The sequence below is a fragment of the Rissa tridactyla genome, chromosome 3 (genome assembly GCF_028500815.1).
Source record: "Rissa tridactyla isolate bRisTri1 chromosome 3, bRisTri1.patW.cur.20221130, whole genome shotgun sequence".
Taxonomy (NCBI): Eukaryota; Metazoa; Chordata; class Aves; order Charadriiformes; family Laridae; genus Rissa; species Rissa tridactyla.
The window spans coordinates 28,892,585-28,908,347 of record NC_071468.1 but is presented as its reverse complement, the minus strand read 5'-3'; the positions used below and the strand labels follow the sequence as shown (position 1 = coordinate 28,908,347).

Genomic DNA, 15,763 nt, shown 5'->3' with positions numbered 1-15,763 from the left:
TGGGCAATTAAAAACTATCTAGTTAATTCTAATTAAGCTGCACTGGGGTGTTTTTTTTATAGTTTAATGAAGGCAAAAGAAGCAAACAGATAAAATGTGGATTATCTTTATAAATCTGTCATTTTGAATGACAGTTTTGCCAAATTTAGTCCTAGTTTTTAAATTATTTCATCAGCAATTGTATTTGTAGTGCAAGGAGGAAATTGGATTCTGTTTCTGCATTACTGCTTTTTAACATAAAGGATCGTCTGATATATTATGGTTAATGATTCCAATGTAAGGATTAGTATAGCAAGAGTAGATTTTACAGGAGACGATTAAAAGAGGATTTATGTGATTTCATGAAAACTACATTCTTGGTCTTGATCTCTCTAAACGTGTCTGTCTATATTGGTTTTTCACATTCCAGTTCTATTTTTCCTTTTTAAAAATATTCTCCTTATTTTTTCCCCTGTCACGGATCTGACCATGCATTTGTCAGATGACCTGAGATGTTAGCAATATTTATGTTCAAAAAGAGCTCCAGAGACCCTTGTGGCCCTCAGAAGACTCATTGTCTCTAAATCTAACCTTTGCTAAACTCAAATATGAACATATTTGCTGCAAATGTTCTTTAACATGTCAGTTACTAAAAGCAGCATACAAGGTTATAAAGCGTTCAGTTCTTCTGAAAAATAAATGAAAGAACAGAAGCAGGTAATCTTTGACACATGTCGCAGTAAAATGATACATATGCCCCAGTGTCACAGCAGAATTTTAATCTCCTGGAGTATTCTCTTAAGTGTACAGCGCAGCTTTAAAAAGAACACTGCAACATCAATGGTTTTATTCTTAAATGTATTTTTTTAAATGCAGTTAAATAATTCACACACTCATTATGCATAAAGATAGAATATTTATTTAGAAAGACAGGAGTTATATAAACATAGATACTAATCCTTGAATTATGCAGCATCAATTCACTACTCGGACAAACATAGTTTAAAATGACCGGAGATGTGACAGTGCTCAATAGAATTTATGAATTTGGTTCTACAAGTTTGATGATACTGAACGTCTTTACAAACAAAGCAGATGAAATGAAAAAACTTGAAGAACTACTGACAATCAAGAGTGTAATAAGGGCTTCTGTTTCAGGTTATTTCAGAGAAAAGTAAAACTTTTTTTGCCTTTTTACTAAAGAAGCATTACCAACACTGTGAACTATATTCTCGTTCATGCTTAAAATAGACTTTTCCTTTAGGTTTTATAGATTTAGAGTCTGATTTCAGTTATGTCTTTCGTTTTAAATCTTACTGCTACAACTGGTTGTTGATATTTTGGTAATTTAGCTGTGGTTCATTGTTGTCTTCCTTATCCTTACTGCTAGGAAACGGATTCTGTCCTTTGTAGCATCACAAGCCTTCAGAGAAACTTTTTGCCGATTTGTATGAACTCTGTATTCTGTGAAATACCTCTCTTGCTGTTGTCACAACCTTCTTTTCCTCTTAAATAGACTCTGGAGAAGACATAGGTGTTTATTTGACTCAAGGGCATGCAGAGAATAGTTAGGAGTGGTGGGTATAGCTTGATTCTCTTCTGGTAGAGAAGATACCTCTGTATGAATGTTTTTTGTTAATGGAACATCTCTTGAGGTGGGAAACCTGAGTGAAAATGGGAAAGAAACTCACATACATCCCCTTTCTACATAAACACTCTTCCTTAGTCTTTCTTCTGAGAAATACTGAACATACTGTCTCAAGACTGCTCTGTCTAGCCATCAAAATGCAACCTTTTGTGAATGGGTTGTACTCTTAGTCATGTAGCTTTTCTGCAAATTGCTTGCATATGACAAAGCATTAACATTGGTAAACTACAAATTATCTGAGGTGTAAATACTGCATCTTCCTATTTATATACCACAGTATAGTGCATGTATATGGTTTTACAAATCATTTTTACAAGTGAATTTAGGAGGATATGGGTGCTTCCATTAGTTTATCTCTCAACCTTTTGACATGAAGCGTCATTTTAACTATATACTTAATTGACATTTTACATCGGGGAGAGGGATTTTATTGTAAGTATCATCAACCCACTGATAACTTCTCTGTTTCATTACAGTACTTCCTATTTGAGTAAATAACCTTCCTCTGCTCCATTGTTTAGGTCTCAGTAATCCCATTTGAAATTCTGGATTGTGAAATCGTGCTGGTTTGGGTTACTAATAGGAAAAAATACAGAGCTTGTGGTTGAACATACTGTCAAAGATGAGCTCTGAAGCAATATAAAAATAATTTCATCTGGGCGGGGGGAAAAATACTAGTATCTTAAGGCTCTTCCCAGTTACTTGTCTTATAAACATGTTTTAGGGTGAGTAAATGTAAAATCCTGTGATCTGCCAAATGTTGTTTTTAAGGATTTAATTATGGTAGCTACGTTGCCAAAAATCTGTGTTTGAACTGCGTCAGTGACTAATGGAATGATAGTTATCTGTATTTTTAATTTAAATCTATCATTCCTTGTTAAATATATTTTAGAAAAGGAAGAAAAAGTTTGTTCCATGAAAACCGCTAGCAGTAACTTTTGGATTGTTTTAGTCAACATTGAAGTGATATGTTCCTTTATAGGTGTGTTAAGGACTTACGTTCTTTTAAAGATATGGATAGCTTATTAATTATGAAGCCTAACTCACATTTGTGTGTGTATGCACATTCATGAGTCTGTATTGCTAACGTGCACAAGCCAAATCATAGTGTTGGTATTTATTTTTTTAAAGCAGTATAGTTTTTGATTAAATTAATAGAAAATACGTGGCTTAGTGTCATGAACATTTTTGAAAAGCAGAACCATTGCATTTTTTTGTTGTTCCAGTCTCAGTTACTGCACGCAAATACTTGTGCGTGCCTAATAATGGGTACGTATTTCCAGGAGCAATAAGCATGGCCAGTGATCAGAAATGTAACCGCTAAATACCTCCGTGTTTTACTTTAGCTGTTTTGCTTTCTGCTCGTTCTCCAGTTGCGTATCTCCCTGCCTTGACATCCCCAGGTACTGGATTCACACTTAAATCTATGCTCTGCATTTTTGAGAACGCCTTTTCGTTTTGCAGCACTTCTGCTAATGTGTAGTCTTTCTTGTTTATTCTCAGAACTGGCGGCCCTTTGAAATCATTCCTCAACAACCAGTCTGCTCAGACAGTTGTGTCTTCCCCCCCCTGCCCCTCCTCCCCCCAAAAGTGTCTTTGGGCATCTTTTCTGCAGATACTGCTGATTAATGGTTTTGATTAGACTGCCTTCTCCCCTCATGTAACCTGTGAAGCTGGAAACCAAGTGGGAGGTTGTGTAAGTTTCCCACTTCAGTAGTTATCATTTTCTTGCCCTGTCAAAAAGATTCATGAAACCACAGTAATTGCAAAGAATTTTAAGGCTTTGTAAGAATATTCAATCCCATTACTTAATATTGATTCAAACTTGGTTACTGAATTTTTAACACTTTAAAAATGGGACCTGTTCAAAGTTACTTGTTTTGTGAGATGTTACTGCGCATACTCTTAAGCCTCTAAGCAGTAGCCATAGGAAACTTAACCCCAATTCTGCTTGTGCTTGATGCATTCAGTGGCACAAGAGCTGAAGGTTTCACAGCATTTTGATTTTTCTAAAAATAAAAAAATGAAGTTTTTAATATTTTACATATGAAAAATCAGTAAGATGGGCTCTTTGACATTTATTTACGTATCAACATCTTATGGTTTGTGCTGTCTGTGACTTTTGCATCTTCATCTTGCTACATAATGTATGTGTAGCATTATGTAGCATGTGTGGAAAATTTAAGTTGTTTTGAAAAAGCTTTTAGATGAACTGGAAAAGAGAAGTTTTGGAACCCGAGTATGGGATGTTAGAAGCATTTGGTGTCAGGAAATTACATGTGTATTTTCTGCTTAAATAGCTAGTGATTATCAGTATTGATGTTTTTAAACCATCGTCATTAGTGCTACAGATTATATTCAGTCACAGTTTGAATGCTTCCATCTAAATTTTTTTAACTGAAATCTTTTTTGCAGTTATAGCAGCTATTGCAGGATCCTTGGTCGTGGTTTTAGTTACAGCAGTTTGCTGTACTGTTCTTACGTGCCTAGAGAAAGCTTCCTGTACTCTTTGTTTGAACATTTGTTTCCACCTAGCGATCTGGTTTTGCTGTGTTTATTCTGTGGCCTGTGGCTAAGGCATGTTATGTTAGCTGAGTGCTGGAAGAAGCTGTGCTGATGTTTGCCATGTGCTGATTTACTCTTGCGTGATTTTTTTATTTCTTTTTTGGTATGCTTATTTTTATGCACATTCAATCTTGCCGTCTCATCATGTTATTTTTCTAGACCTGGATCTGTCTGCTAGTTGGAAGCTTTGTGTTGGAGTCATGCTAACATGTACTTATTTATCTTGGTTGATCAAGTGGCAAGCAAACTCTGCAGTTGGCTTTCTTCTTCTAAATGGATGGCCTTTTATTTATTTATTTTTAAAGGAAGCCTGTTTTATCGGCATAGCATATATGTCTAATTAGAACCTCCCTACTGTAACATTTAAGTGGTTCTTGCTAAGGTGATGCTAAATGGTTTTCTATAAACCATGAAGCCATCCTTTATCTGATCAAAGGCTTATAAAATAAACAAATAGAGAGGATTTCTACTTGTCTTCTTTTTAGCTTGGATTGATTTGCTGTTGTGACTTGGACTATGCTGCCTTATTAATTCGGGCTAGGGCTGAGTTCAGTAGGTATTGGTACATTGCTCTGTTTTGAATGTGGTTGCTACATCTACACAAGTGAAATCGTGGCCTGGAAATGACACCACTGCCATATGCTGGAAGCAGCATTGTGTAAAAAGGGCTGATGGAAGGTCAAACGCTTTTGCCACTGTGTTTTACAGATCTTCTTTGAGTTACTTACTTGAGATACTTTTCAGTGTCAGTAAAATATGAGCATCTGTTAGTACATGTATATTAAATATATTTTATTAGCTATTTAGTACATAAGCCATACTAAAGCAAGTGTAGTCTGTCTTCTCTTGTTCAACCAGAATGTTGTTAAAATGGTGCCAGGATTTAAGCTGCTGTATCTTTTCTTTTTAGCATGATTAAGGGGCTAAGATCCCTTTTTACCAAAAACGCTGGACCAGTTTAGCTGACAAAGTGTTAGTATGCACACATAGAGACAGTTACTTAACTTGTGTAAACTACGCTGTGTCATCATTTTTAATGAAAACATTGTGCCTTGTTTGAAAGGAGTTCATGTGTGTGTGGTTCTTCTGGCTCTCTGTCTTCACTGTAGCATTGGAAATCCAACAAGTAAACTGGTATTTTGAGTGCAACTAATTACCGCAAAATACTAATTGTAACTTTTCTTCATTCCCTTCTGCAGAATGACAGGAAGGGAGTTTTTCTCTCGGTTTCCAAGTCTTTATCCTTTCCTTCTCAAGCAATTGGAGGTTGTAACCAATACTTTGAACAGGTAAGACTCTCTCTGAGAAAGCTTTGAAATATAAAGTGCATTGAAAAGGTTAAACTGAGTTGTGTCACATATACCCTAATGCTCTTCTTTTCATCAGTGCTTCTTCAAATGATTCTGGTCTACTAGCGTTTTTTGCTAAGGCTTTTCCATCTAACTTTTGCACATTGCAGTAAGCCTCTGGAGTATGAACTACTGTTGAGTAATTAGTTGTTGCTACATTCCTAGGATAAGATGTTAAAAAATGTATATTTTTCATGGAAAGACAGAAACTGGGTGTTTGACCATCTCATGTTCAACGATGAGACCTCCTAGCGTGTTTAAATGATACAGGGTCGTAGGCCTCATGTAACCCTAAATGAATGCTTTCCAGCCTGTGATACACTGACTCTGAGGAAGGTTCTTGATCTCTTTTTAAGGACTCCACAAATGGTGGCTGTGAGCTCCAATTTGATCAATGCAAATGATATCATTTGGGATGACGCTGATGCTGTTACCCCCAGGTTCATGAACTTTTAAAGTAAACCAGTGCTGACTTTGTTTTTTCTTAAAACGCTCTGGTATAAACTGCGGAAGTTCAGCAGCTGATTTACGGGTGAGGTTCAGCTGTCTGTTTAATGGCCCTGAGATGGTTACTGGGGAGCAGAAGTTTCACCAGTCATTGCATGTTTTGCAGTCTCTGCTCTAAGAAAAGAGAGTGTGTATATTCCACGCAGCAGTCTGCTTTAGTTGACATTTTGAAAGGTGACAGTGTCGTCACTGGAAAATTTTGGGAAGTCTTTAAACTGAAAAAGATTGAAAGCTGCAGCCTGAAATGTTGGCCTTGAATGCTTTTTTCAACGCAGATTAAGGCTTGATTCTTATTATTCAGCATTAACTAAATCAAGAAGTGTTGATTTTGACTTAGATTTCTGATTGTTTTTACAGTATGAATAGTAGCCATTTGGTGTCAATGACAAGAACTGTTCTTTAATAGAGCCTGCTACTTACTAAATACACGTTTCCTTCCTAACTGAAAAAAAGGCTTTTTTAACCATCTTTTTGTAACTCAGCTTTCTCCGTTTCACAGTTCCTAGAGATAAACTATCTGTGCTGGTTTTTAATGTTACTTAAAAGCGAAGGCAGTTTACCATTATTAGGGGTAAAGGAGGCTTGGGATAATGTAGGAAAGTGAAGGCAGCATGGCCTTAAGTGCCTTCATACAGGGGTCCTGGATGCCATGTTTGATCCCAGCAGGGTTTGAACTTTCTTACAATGATCAGCCTAGCATATCTCCTTGAACCAGAAATGCGGAAGAGTATTGTGTGTGGAAGAGTCTCAAGCATGAAGGAGGATGCTTTTTTCACCAAATGCTTCTTATCACTTTTTCATTTAGTGAAGCTGAAGAGTTGAAAATCCATCCAAGCTTGTTCCTTTTGCTCTTAATCCTGGGAAGGCTGTATCCATCTCCAATGGATGGCACTTACTCAGCACTCAGCATGGCACCGTTTGTCCCATTTATTATACGGTAAGGTGATTTTGTGGTGGTTTTTTATGTAATGGGAGTTCTTTCTGGAATCTTTGGATTTTTGTATAAAATGCCTTTTTAAGCGTCTCTTCATCTTTAACTCTTAAAAGAAAAACTGTTGTTCATTGATTGGACTTCCCTGTATTATTAATGCTTGTTTAGCATAGGAAGAATTTCAGCTCATGCAGGCCATTGTATGACTTGTTTGTAAATCTTCATCTGCAAATGCTGTACAGCATGATGCTGCCGCAGAGGGGGTAGATGAGAACTGATGAGCTTGACTGACTTTAGCAATGCAAGATTTGCTGTACAAACCTCTGATGGGTTTTTCAGTCCTGCAGAATGACTGTTCGTAACACATAAATGTAATGACTAATATATAGATTTGTAGGTCTGTGTAGGTATATATCTCCGTTTCCATCCATATATACATATACAGCCAGATACATATATGGTGTGGGATGGGGAGCCTGATAAGGGGACAGGGCTGTGGTGGGTGAGGAGAAATGAGCATCTTCAGTATTTGAGAGGAAGTCTTGCTATCTGTGTGAAAGCTTCAGAGCAAGAGTGAGAAAGTTCTGTACTTAATCTTACTCCTTTAGTAGTGAAACAAGATAAAGTTATTGTCATCCTAAGATCTGCCAATTTTTATTTTAAACTATTTTTTATGTTGGAAAATAATAATAGCTCTGTCTGCTTATTCTTCACAGCAGATGTGATGTATCTGTTGCTTCTTACTATGTTTTTTGGAATTTTCAAGGATAAAGAATAGCCTACCATTTTTTCTTAAAGGAAAAAGCCTGTAGTAAGAAGTTTTAAATGCACTGAATTTAACAATGAAAAATGTTTGGTTTTCTGCCATATTTGAATCTTAAATGCTTTTTCGGGAAACATTTAAAACTGTATTTGTTGGTTACGTCACTGATTAGCTCTGGTTTTATGGCTTTGTTGATACACCGGAGAATATCTACTTATTTATTATTTTTATTTTTTAATACGGCGTTTCAGCATAGTTCCTGGTATCAGTAATAGATTAACTTTTTATAAGCTTTTGGTTACAGCTTTGGAGTTTTGTCCGTATATTTGTTATGATGACTACTTTAGGCAAGGTACATACCCCAGCAAAAGAACTCTTCACGTTTAATTAGCTTATTCTCTTGAGGTTATTTAAGCCCATTCAAAAGATGTGGGGAGAAAAACCCAATAAAATCTTTAAAAGAAGAACTTGAAACATATAAGAGACCTGTATCATTGGACCTACCTTCCTTTAACTGTGCTCCTAGAGAGGGGTGGTGTGGCGGATAAAGATGATGTTTTCTGTGTTTCCTTTCCATTGAATTTGTCAGTAAGTGCTGTGGTTACAGCTATAAGACTAGAATAAAATTCTTATGTATTTCAGACAGAAAATTGTATGTGGGTGTACAGACATGAATTTTCTGACAGGTTACTTAGCAAAGCATTGGTGCTTTTTTATGGTTGCCAGGGGACAATACCAAGGATTCTGCAGGGGAAACGTATGTATTTATGATATAGCTCACTGTGCTGTTACTGGCTGTATTTCTGTGTACAGTTCTTATGCCCTTGTTCTGTTGGATACTGTGACTGTTTCCAGTTCACTCTGACTGCATTAGTTGGAATACATAGGGGTGATTTACCTGGGTAGGATAAATATGGTGCTATTTTCCCTTCTATTTCCCTTCCTATTTTCCATTGTACAGGAGCACATGAACTACAATAAAATTCTTTCCTGTTCATTTGGTTGTTCTTTAGAAGCTGGTAATGAAGATTGTTGTGAAATAACCACTTAAGGTCAAAGAGAAGGCCTGGTGACAAAGGCCCTATGCATCAAGATATTAAATTGTATATATTAACTGTTCCTTTGAATTGCTCAATGTAGTGTTGTATTATATAACATCTACGTATATGTATAATTACATGGTAGCCCAATGCAATTATAACATTTGATTGCCATACTTCTACTGTGAGATTTTTACATTTCTATTGCTGTACCACTCTGAAGGAAAGGTACTACTTATGCGGTAGGGAGAGAGGAATGGTGAATGTAACCCATAACTGATCTTCAGACTCTTTGCAGAGCTCAGCCCACAATGAAGTGGCATTCATTTGTTGCTCTGAGAGGATGAACAGAATACTTCCTGTGTTTGCGAGCGAATGAGCAGTTCTCTGAACAAAACCGGGTTTAGCAGGAAGAATTCAAATTGGGCTTTTGAAGAGTTTCACTTAAGCCTGAGTGGAATTTTCCATCTGGTGGGAGTAGAGCTGTGGTTGCTCTGACCGTGCTGAGATGAATTGCACAATATGAGTAGGATTAAATGCTACAAGGACAAATCTCAATCTCTGTGCGCATACTTGTTACTCCCTGTTGCACTAGGGCATTTGATTACCTATCTGCAGTTCTATTAAAAGTTATTTTTTCCCCTTTCCCCTTGCAGATGTTTTATTTGGAATGGAACACTTTGATTCACAACTTATTACCTCACTTTTTTTTTTTCTTTAAGAGCTAGATAGGTCTGCTTTAATGGTTACTTTCTAAGATGAAGGAATGTACAGAATGTTTTTGATTAACAAGGGAGGTAATCGGGAGGTAATGTTTTAAGTACGAAACAAAAACATAACCTCCCTTTTGCCTCCCCCTCCCCGTTTCAAAGACGTGTAATCTCTTCAGAGTGATCTAAATTTGAGTTACCTTATGTCCTCTCGTACCATGGCATTGACAGAGTGTTTGTTTAGTGTTAAATGTTCTGGGCTGAATGCTCTGAAGGAGTAAAATAAGTATTGATATATTGACTTGGATACTTTTCACTATTGAAGCCTAGCCCTGTTTAGAAGTGTGACTTTTTAATATTCTAAGAAGTTTTTTAAAAATTAGCTTTAAAATGTCAAACAATATAAGGGAGTTTTTTGGTCTTCCCCTTGACAAAACTGTTTTTAATTCTTAATGAAATTTCCCCTTTGAAACTTTGTCGAATGATAGGTTTCAAAGCAGTGTTGCTTCTAGGTATATTATGTTGCAAGTCATTGAAGAAACTCACTGTCTGAGGACAGTTTAAATAGAAATGTGAACATCTGAGCATGAAATTAACACAGTTATGAAATGTACACTATTTTCTTGTGCAAAATATTGTAACTTGCATCTTTCTGTAGAATGGAGGAGCTAAATTCCAAAATCCCCTGATGCTGTTCTTAGCCAGGGACCAGGGTAAGTGGCAGCAGGAAGCACTAGTCCTTTACAGCTCTTCTCTTTCCCCTCCTGCCCACTTCTTTCCACCATCACAAACTGATATGGTGCTATTTTGTTTTTGCACTTGAGTGAACTTGTTGTTAATATACAAAGATAATTACTGTGACTGTTAGTTAATGACAGACACTAAGATGCAAGGAAAACAAAATTGCAGTGAGGAAAAATTTTCTGTAGGATGGAGCATTGTCAGCTGCCCTGACAACGGCAGGGCAGTAAGTCATTCCTAAAAGAGCACTCGGAGAAGGAGAGGGGAAGTCCACATTAGCTGTGAGCAAACCGGCAGCTCAAATGCTATCATAGTAGCTGTGATAAGGAAAGCTCAAATAAATCTGTTATTTAAGTGAGCTGGGTGCATCTGCTAGAGGGTACGTGCATTTACATTGATCTAGTTATCCCCTGACTTGGAAAGGCGAAGGAAACAACTGAAGATGGTATGACTTTTTTCTTTTTATTGTCTTTAAAGATAACTATTTTTGCAGCTTGCTTGTCGGAACGGGCTCTGTGAAGCCTCCTAATAGGCTGCTGGCAAAGTCAGCTCAGAGAATTTCTTAAAACACACTCAGCTGAAGTGGTGTGAGATGTCAGGAGTTCCCCCCATGTGAGCACATTCTTGCAGCAGTACTGCGGCGCTGGTGATGCCTGCCTGCTGCATGGGAGCCCTCTGCAAGCACTGTTGCGGTGTCACAGTGGGTTCCTCTGATTCTCATCCTTGTGTAGAGCTGTGGGGCCGGCTGTCCTGCTGTGCCATTTGCCTTGTGGGGCCAGAATGATGTTCCTCCGCTAAACTTTGTTTTCTTGGGCTTTTTGAAGGGGTTAGAACTCTAAAGATATGTTACCCATAGGATTTGGTGGACTTCTTTGGATGCGTATGACTCTCATCTTCTTGTGTTTCTTACCAGAGAATTACATTTGTGCGTCTGGCCCTCTGCAAGAAGTGGTGCAGACAGTTGACCGCAATTTCCTTCAAACGTGGGGGAAAAAGCAAAAAATATCCTAGAGGCTGTGATTCCGCATGAGTCCTTAGTCCATACAAGTAATCGCAGAATGGCAGGGGTTGGAAGGGACCTTCGGAGATCATGTAGTCCAAGCCCCCTGCCAAAGTAGTGATGTGATACTCTTGGTTTTATTCAGTGGGTAAATACACCCCTTTGTAAATACACTTTAACTAAAAGTTACATATTTTAAAAATCTCAACAGATGCCAATCCAGACTAATACACAGATTATAGAAGATTTTTTGTTGAAATTTAAAAGCAAAATAGGGATTTTTGTTATAAAAGACTAGATTCCTTCAGTGAAGTCCAAGGGGTTCAGTGTATAACGCATAGATTCCATGAGTTGTTCTGTACAAAATGCTGTTTGGAGATGCAGTATTGTCAAATACTAACAAGCTTAGAAAGGTATTTTAAAAATGCTGTAACTCAAAATACAAATTTCTGATAGAAATAAGAGCTTGAATTTTAATCTCTTATAATTAATTTTGTTTTGCAGTTTTTATTGGCCAAAATGAATTGGAGTCTATCTTTAAAAATATTTGCTGGAAATACAAAAATAGAGTTTTGGTTGCACTCTGCTTGAACCTAGTACAAAGGACTAATTGTTTTCATTAGTTTTCTGATTAGCAGAATGTTTAATATCTTTCCCATGTAATGAAGCAACCTTATAATGTTGCATAATACTGTATCCCCCGAATATGGTTTTCAATTGCCAGATATACTTAATATATTTACATTATTGTGCTTTCTTTTGTAGTTGGGTGATTGTTGTGGTTTCACCCCAGCCAGCAACTAAGCCCCACACAGCTGCCTGCTCACTCCCTCTGGTGGGATGGGGGAGAAAACTGGAAGAGTAAAAGTGAGAAAAATTGTGGGTTGAGATAAAGACAGTTTAATAGGTAAAACAAAAGCCTCACACGCAAGCAAAGCAAAATAAGGAATTCGTTCACTACTCCCCGTCGGCAGGCAGGTGTTCAGTCATCTCCAGGAAATCAGGGCTCTATCATGTGTAACGGTTACTTGGGAAGACAAAATGCCGTAACTCTGAACGTCCCCCGCTTCCTTCTTATCCCTTTGGCCAGCTGGGGTCAGCTGTCCCAGCTGTGTCCCCTCCCAACTTCTTGTGCACCCTCAGCCGACTCGCTGGCAGGGCGGCGTGAGGAGAGGAAAAGGCCTTGACTCTGTGCAAGCACTGCTGAGCAATAATGAAAACATCCCTGTATTATGAACACTGTTTTCAGCTTAAATCCAAAACATAGCCCCATACAACCTACAATAGAAAAAACTAACTCTGTCCCAGTCAAAACCAGTGTGCTGATGTATCTCTGGTTCTTTGATGGTTTACTACTAAGATGCAAAATGTCATTCTGATGCAGCTTTGCCTATTTTATTCTCTCCTTATTCTTTTTCCACTTCTGTTCACAAATTCCCTATGTATTCCTTTCAGTCTTCATTGCTCAGTTTATTTCAGTAAGATAAGGAGGAAATATTATTGCCACACTTCACATCTTTTGAACAACAAATCCAGTTATGTAAAGATGCGTATGTAAAATTATGATCTTACTGTTGTAACCTGTGTGACCTAATGTTGCAAATCATTGAATTCTATGTTTTAGGCAGTTTGAAAAACGTATATTAAATAAGTGAGATTGATCCAGGTTTATTTTAGCTTCTTAGGAAGTGGAGCACCCGACCATGAATTCTGGGGCTCTCTAGGAGTCACATTTGTGTCTTATTATTTTATAAATCTGTGAGAGCTTGCTAGGGAAACATCTTAAGGAAAAAGACCCAAGTACAGTATTGTTAATATTGTAGAAGGTGGTGTGAATTTAAATATTCACTGATCAATAAGGCTACTTGCATCATGGTATGTGGGTTACTCTTTCCAAAAAGTTAATCTCTGTTGACCTATGCCTATTAGTTTTATTGCTCAGTGTTGTGTTTAATTATGTTAAATTCTATCTGGTCTATCAGGTGTCTGGTCCTGTTCCGTTGTAGCCCTGTGACAAAGCTTGTATAAGCTTCATGGGAATTGGGTCTGGGGTAAGATGGACTAATAAAGAAACAAAATTCAAATGTAAAATCAAAAGTGCCTGTGAGACTTTGAAATAAGTTTAAAACCTTACAGTGAATAAAGAGCACAAGAGACGGTGGAGTTTAGGAGTTCCGGTAACAAGATGTCTTCAGTTTGTTTAGGAAGAGCTTGATTGAAGTCATTCATATATACCTTGTTAAAATTGCTGTTTATATAAGTTGTTTAAATACAGTTTCCCTGATTTTTGTTTTGTTTCACACATGTACAATTGCATGTGCGGGCTTGAAAGCAGACATCTGACTTTCTGTAGGCTAAAAACTGGTATCCTTTGGTAAGTGGCCAAGCAAGATAGCTGAATGGTTGTGCTTCCTCTGCCTTTCTCCTCTTTTTCCTTTATGTTAATGTGGCATGGCACCAGTAGGCGAATTAATGTTAAAACTTGCCCATTTTCAACTGTCATTTCTGTAAGACTGGGAATCTTGTCGGGATCTGATAAGCAAAGAGCTTTTGTGGGAATGCCTTTTCATATTAGATGAAAAGAACTACATGTGTTTGTTGCAGCATTGTTGTATTAAAATAGCTGTTCTTGATTACGGCTGTTTATAAAAGCATCTCCATGGATTTCCATACCACAAGCGCATCTTCTCAGTCTCTGGTCTTTTTTTTTTCCTTTGTCGTGCTTTTTTTTTTCTTGTTAATCTAATGTCTGATCAGCATAACTGCATAGTATTACAGCTGTCTCCAATAATTTATTATTTGGAATCCCTGTGGTACTAGGAGCAGGCTTTGACCCATTGGAAAGCCCTGTCCTTGCTGGGGAAGCTTGTGGGGCTGACCTGTCATTGCAATATGAAGACAGATATCTTTTGGGTTATAGGCAAAGATGGCAAAATACATGCGCTGGCATAGGCATTTGGAAAAAGGAGCAACGTACACCCCTAAAACATACATTGTTTTTTAGATTCTTACTGTATTTTGTAGTGTGAAATCTCTTGCTTGACATCTAAGATGGAAGTTTTGCATGGCTGGGGGAGAAGGAAGGAGGGAGAAGAATGCGTTTGCCCTCCGAGCATAACTCCTCCCTTGTGAGTTGGGACTGGATTGGAATTCTTCCATTTCTACTTACAGTCTATTCTCTGTGCAAACCTGATTGCACAGTGACTGGTACCGATATATAAAAATACCTATGGTTCACCATAAGTATTTATCAATAAGAAAGTTTTCAGACTTTTTTAAGTATTTTTTTTTAATAAGAAATGGTAAAGTTTGTCATTTTTTCCATTTTTATTAAGTTCAAATTGTAGTGCTAGAGAAGACTGCAAAGCCTACTGATCAACCAAAAATCATTGTACATCTTGTACGTTCTTTGCTATTTTCCTCAGCCTTTTCTCTTAAACTGTGGACAAATATTCACGTTCCAAGTGGTGCTGATGGGAAATATTAGAACCACTAGATATTCATTATTGATTCCTTATTCCAGTTTTTATTATGTTCATCAATCCATTTGCTGCTCATTGGCAGATTAGGGTCTGAAGCAATTTAGGAAATATTCACAAACTGTAGGAAGGTGTCAGGTTCATGGGAAATAAAAGGTGATGTCTAGCAGAGAGGTGCTCACAAGCACTGAGAGTAACAATATAATTCTCCAGTATTGCAGACTCCTCGAGAGGGCCAATGGCTGGGATCCTAGGTTAAAATTTGATGTGTACTACTTCTTATTTGAAACATGATCCAGTAAAAAATATGATGGGGTGCTCAACTGTCAACACATGATTAGTGAAGTAATTGTATTATTAATTTACATACTTAAAATTAGCCAGTGAGTAAGTACTTTGCTGGTCAAGATAAGTAGCCAAATAGTAACATTTAGCTTGTCCTACAAAAGAGTGCTGAGACTTAATTTATGCATTCAACATCCCTTTCATTGAGTTCAAAATAATGATACAGTTGCTAAGACAGAAAGTAGTTTGTCTACATTCTTTGTTGTGTTTTATCCTAACTGTTTTGGTAGTAAGTGGTGTATGGGTTTTTTTCCATTATTCTGCAGTTGTGAAACATCGTAATAACTTTTCACAGGTTAACAAAGCTGAAATATGGTTCTGAATGAAATTTTTTCTTTTACATTACCTTGAGTTAAGAGCAGTTGGTTTTTTTTTTTTTTTTTTTCTTGAATGCTATGAACCAAAAACTGATTAAAGGAAACTCTAACCTCATGTGAGTTCAACAAATCATAGAATCATAGAATCATAGGGTTGGAAGGGACCTCTGGAGATCATCTAGTCCAACCCCCCTGCCAGAGCAGGGTCACCTAGAGCAGGTTACACAGGAACACGTCCAGGTGGGTTTTGAATGTCTCCAGAGTTGGAGACTCCACCACCTCTCTGGGCAGCCTGTTCCAGTGCTCAGCCACCCTCAGGGTAAAGAAGTTCCTCCTCATGTTTAGGTGGAACTTCCTATGTTCAAGTTTGTGCCCATTACCTCTTGTCC

At 37.5% G+C, this 15,763-nt stretch overlaps 1 protein-coding gene across 10 annotated transcripts in view; it reads left to right on the top strand.

Annotated features, from left to right (window-relative positions):
* THADA (THADA armadillo repeat containing) overlaps positions 1-15,763 on the top strand; it is a 170,012-nt gene that overhangs the window by 56,498 nt on the left and 97,751 nt on the right. For 6 of the 10 annotated variants that reach the window (XR_008465188.1, XM_054193736.1, XM_054193734.1 and 3 more), the window contains exons 27-29: positions 5,392-5,481; positions 5,898-5,981; positions 6,854-6,985. Coding sequence is in view for 8 of the 10 variants with exons in the window: in XM_054193736.1 (XP_054049711.1) it covers positions 5,392-5,481; positions 5,898-5,981; positions 6,854-6,985 (306 nt within the window). In the remaining 2 variants the exon portion in view is untranslated. Of the gene's footprint in view, positions 1-5,391; positions 5,482-5,897; positions 6,074-6,853; positions 6,986-8,703; positions 10,523-15,763 lie in introns of those variants that run through there. The other 4 variants (XM_054193740.1, XM_054193739.1, XM_054193742.1 and 1 more) reach the window with 3 other exon arrangements.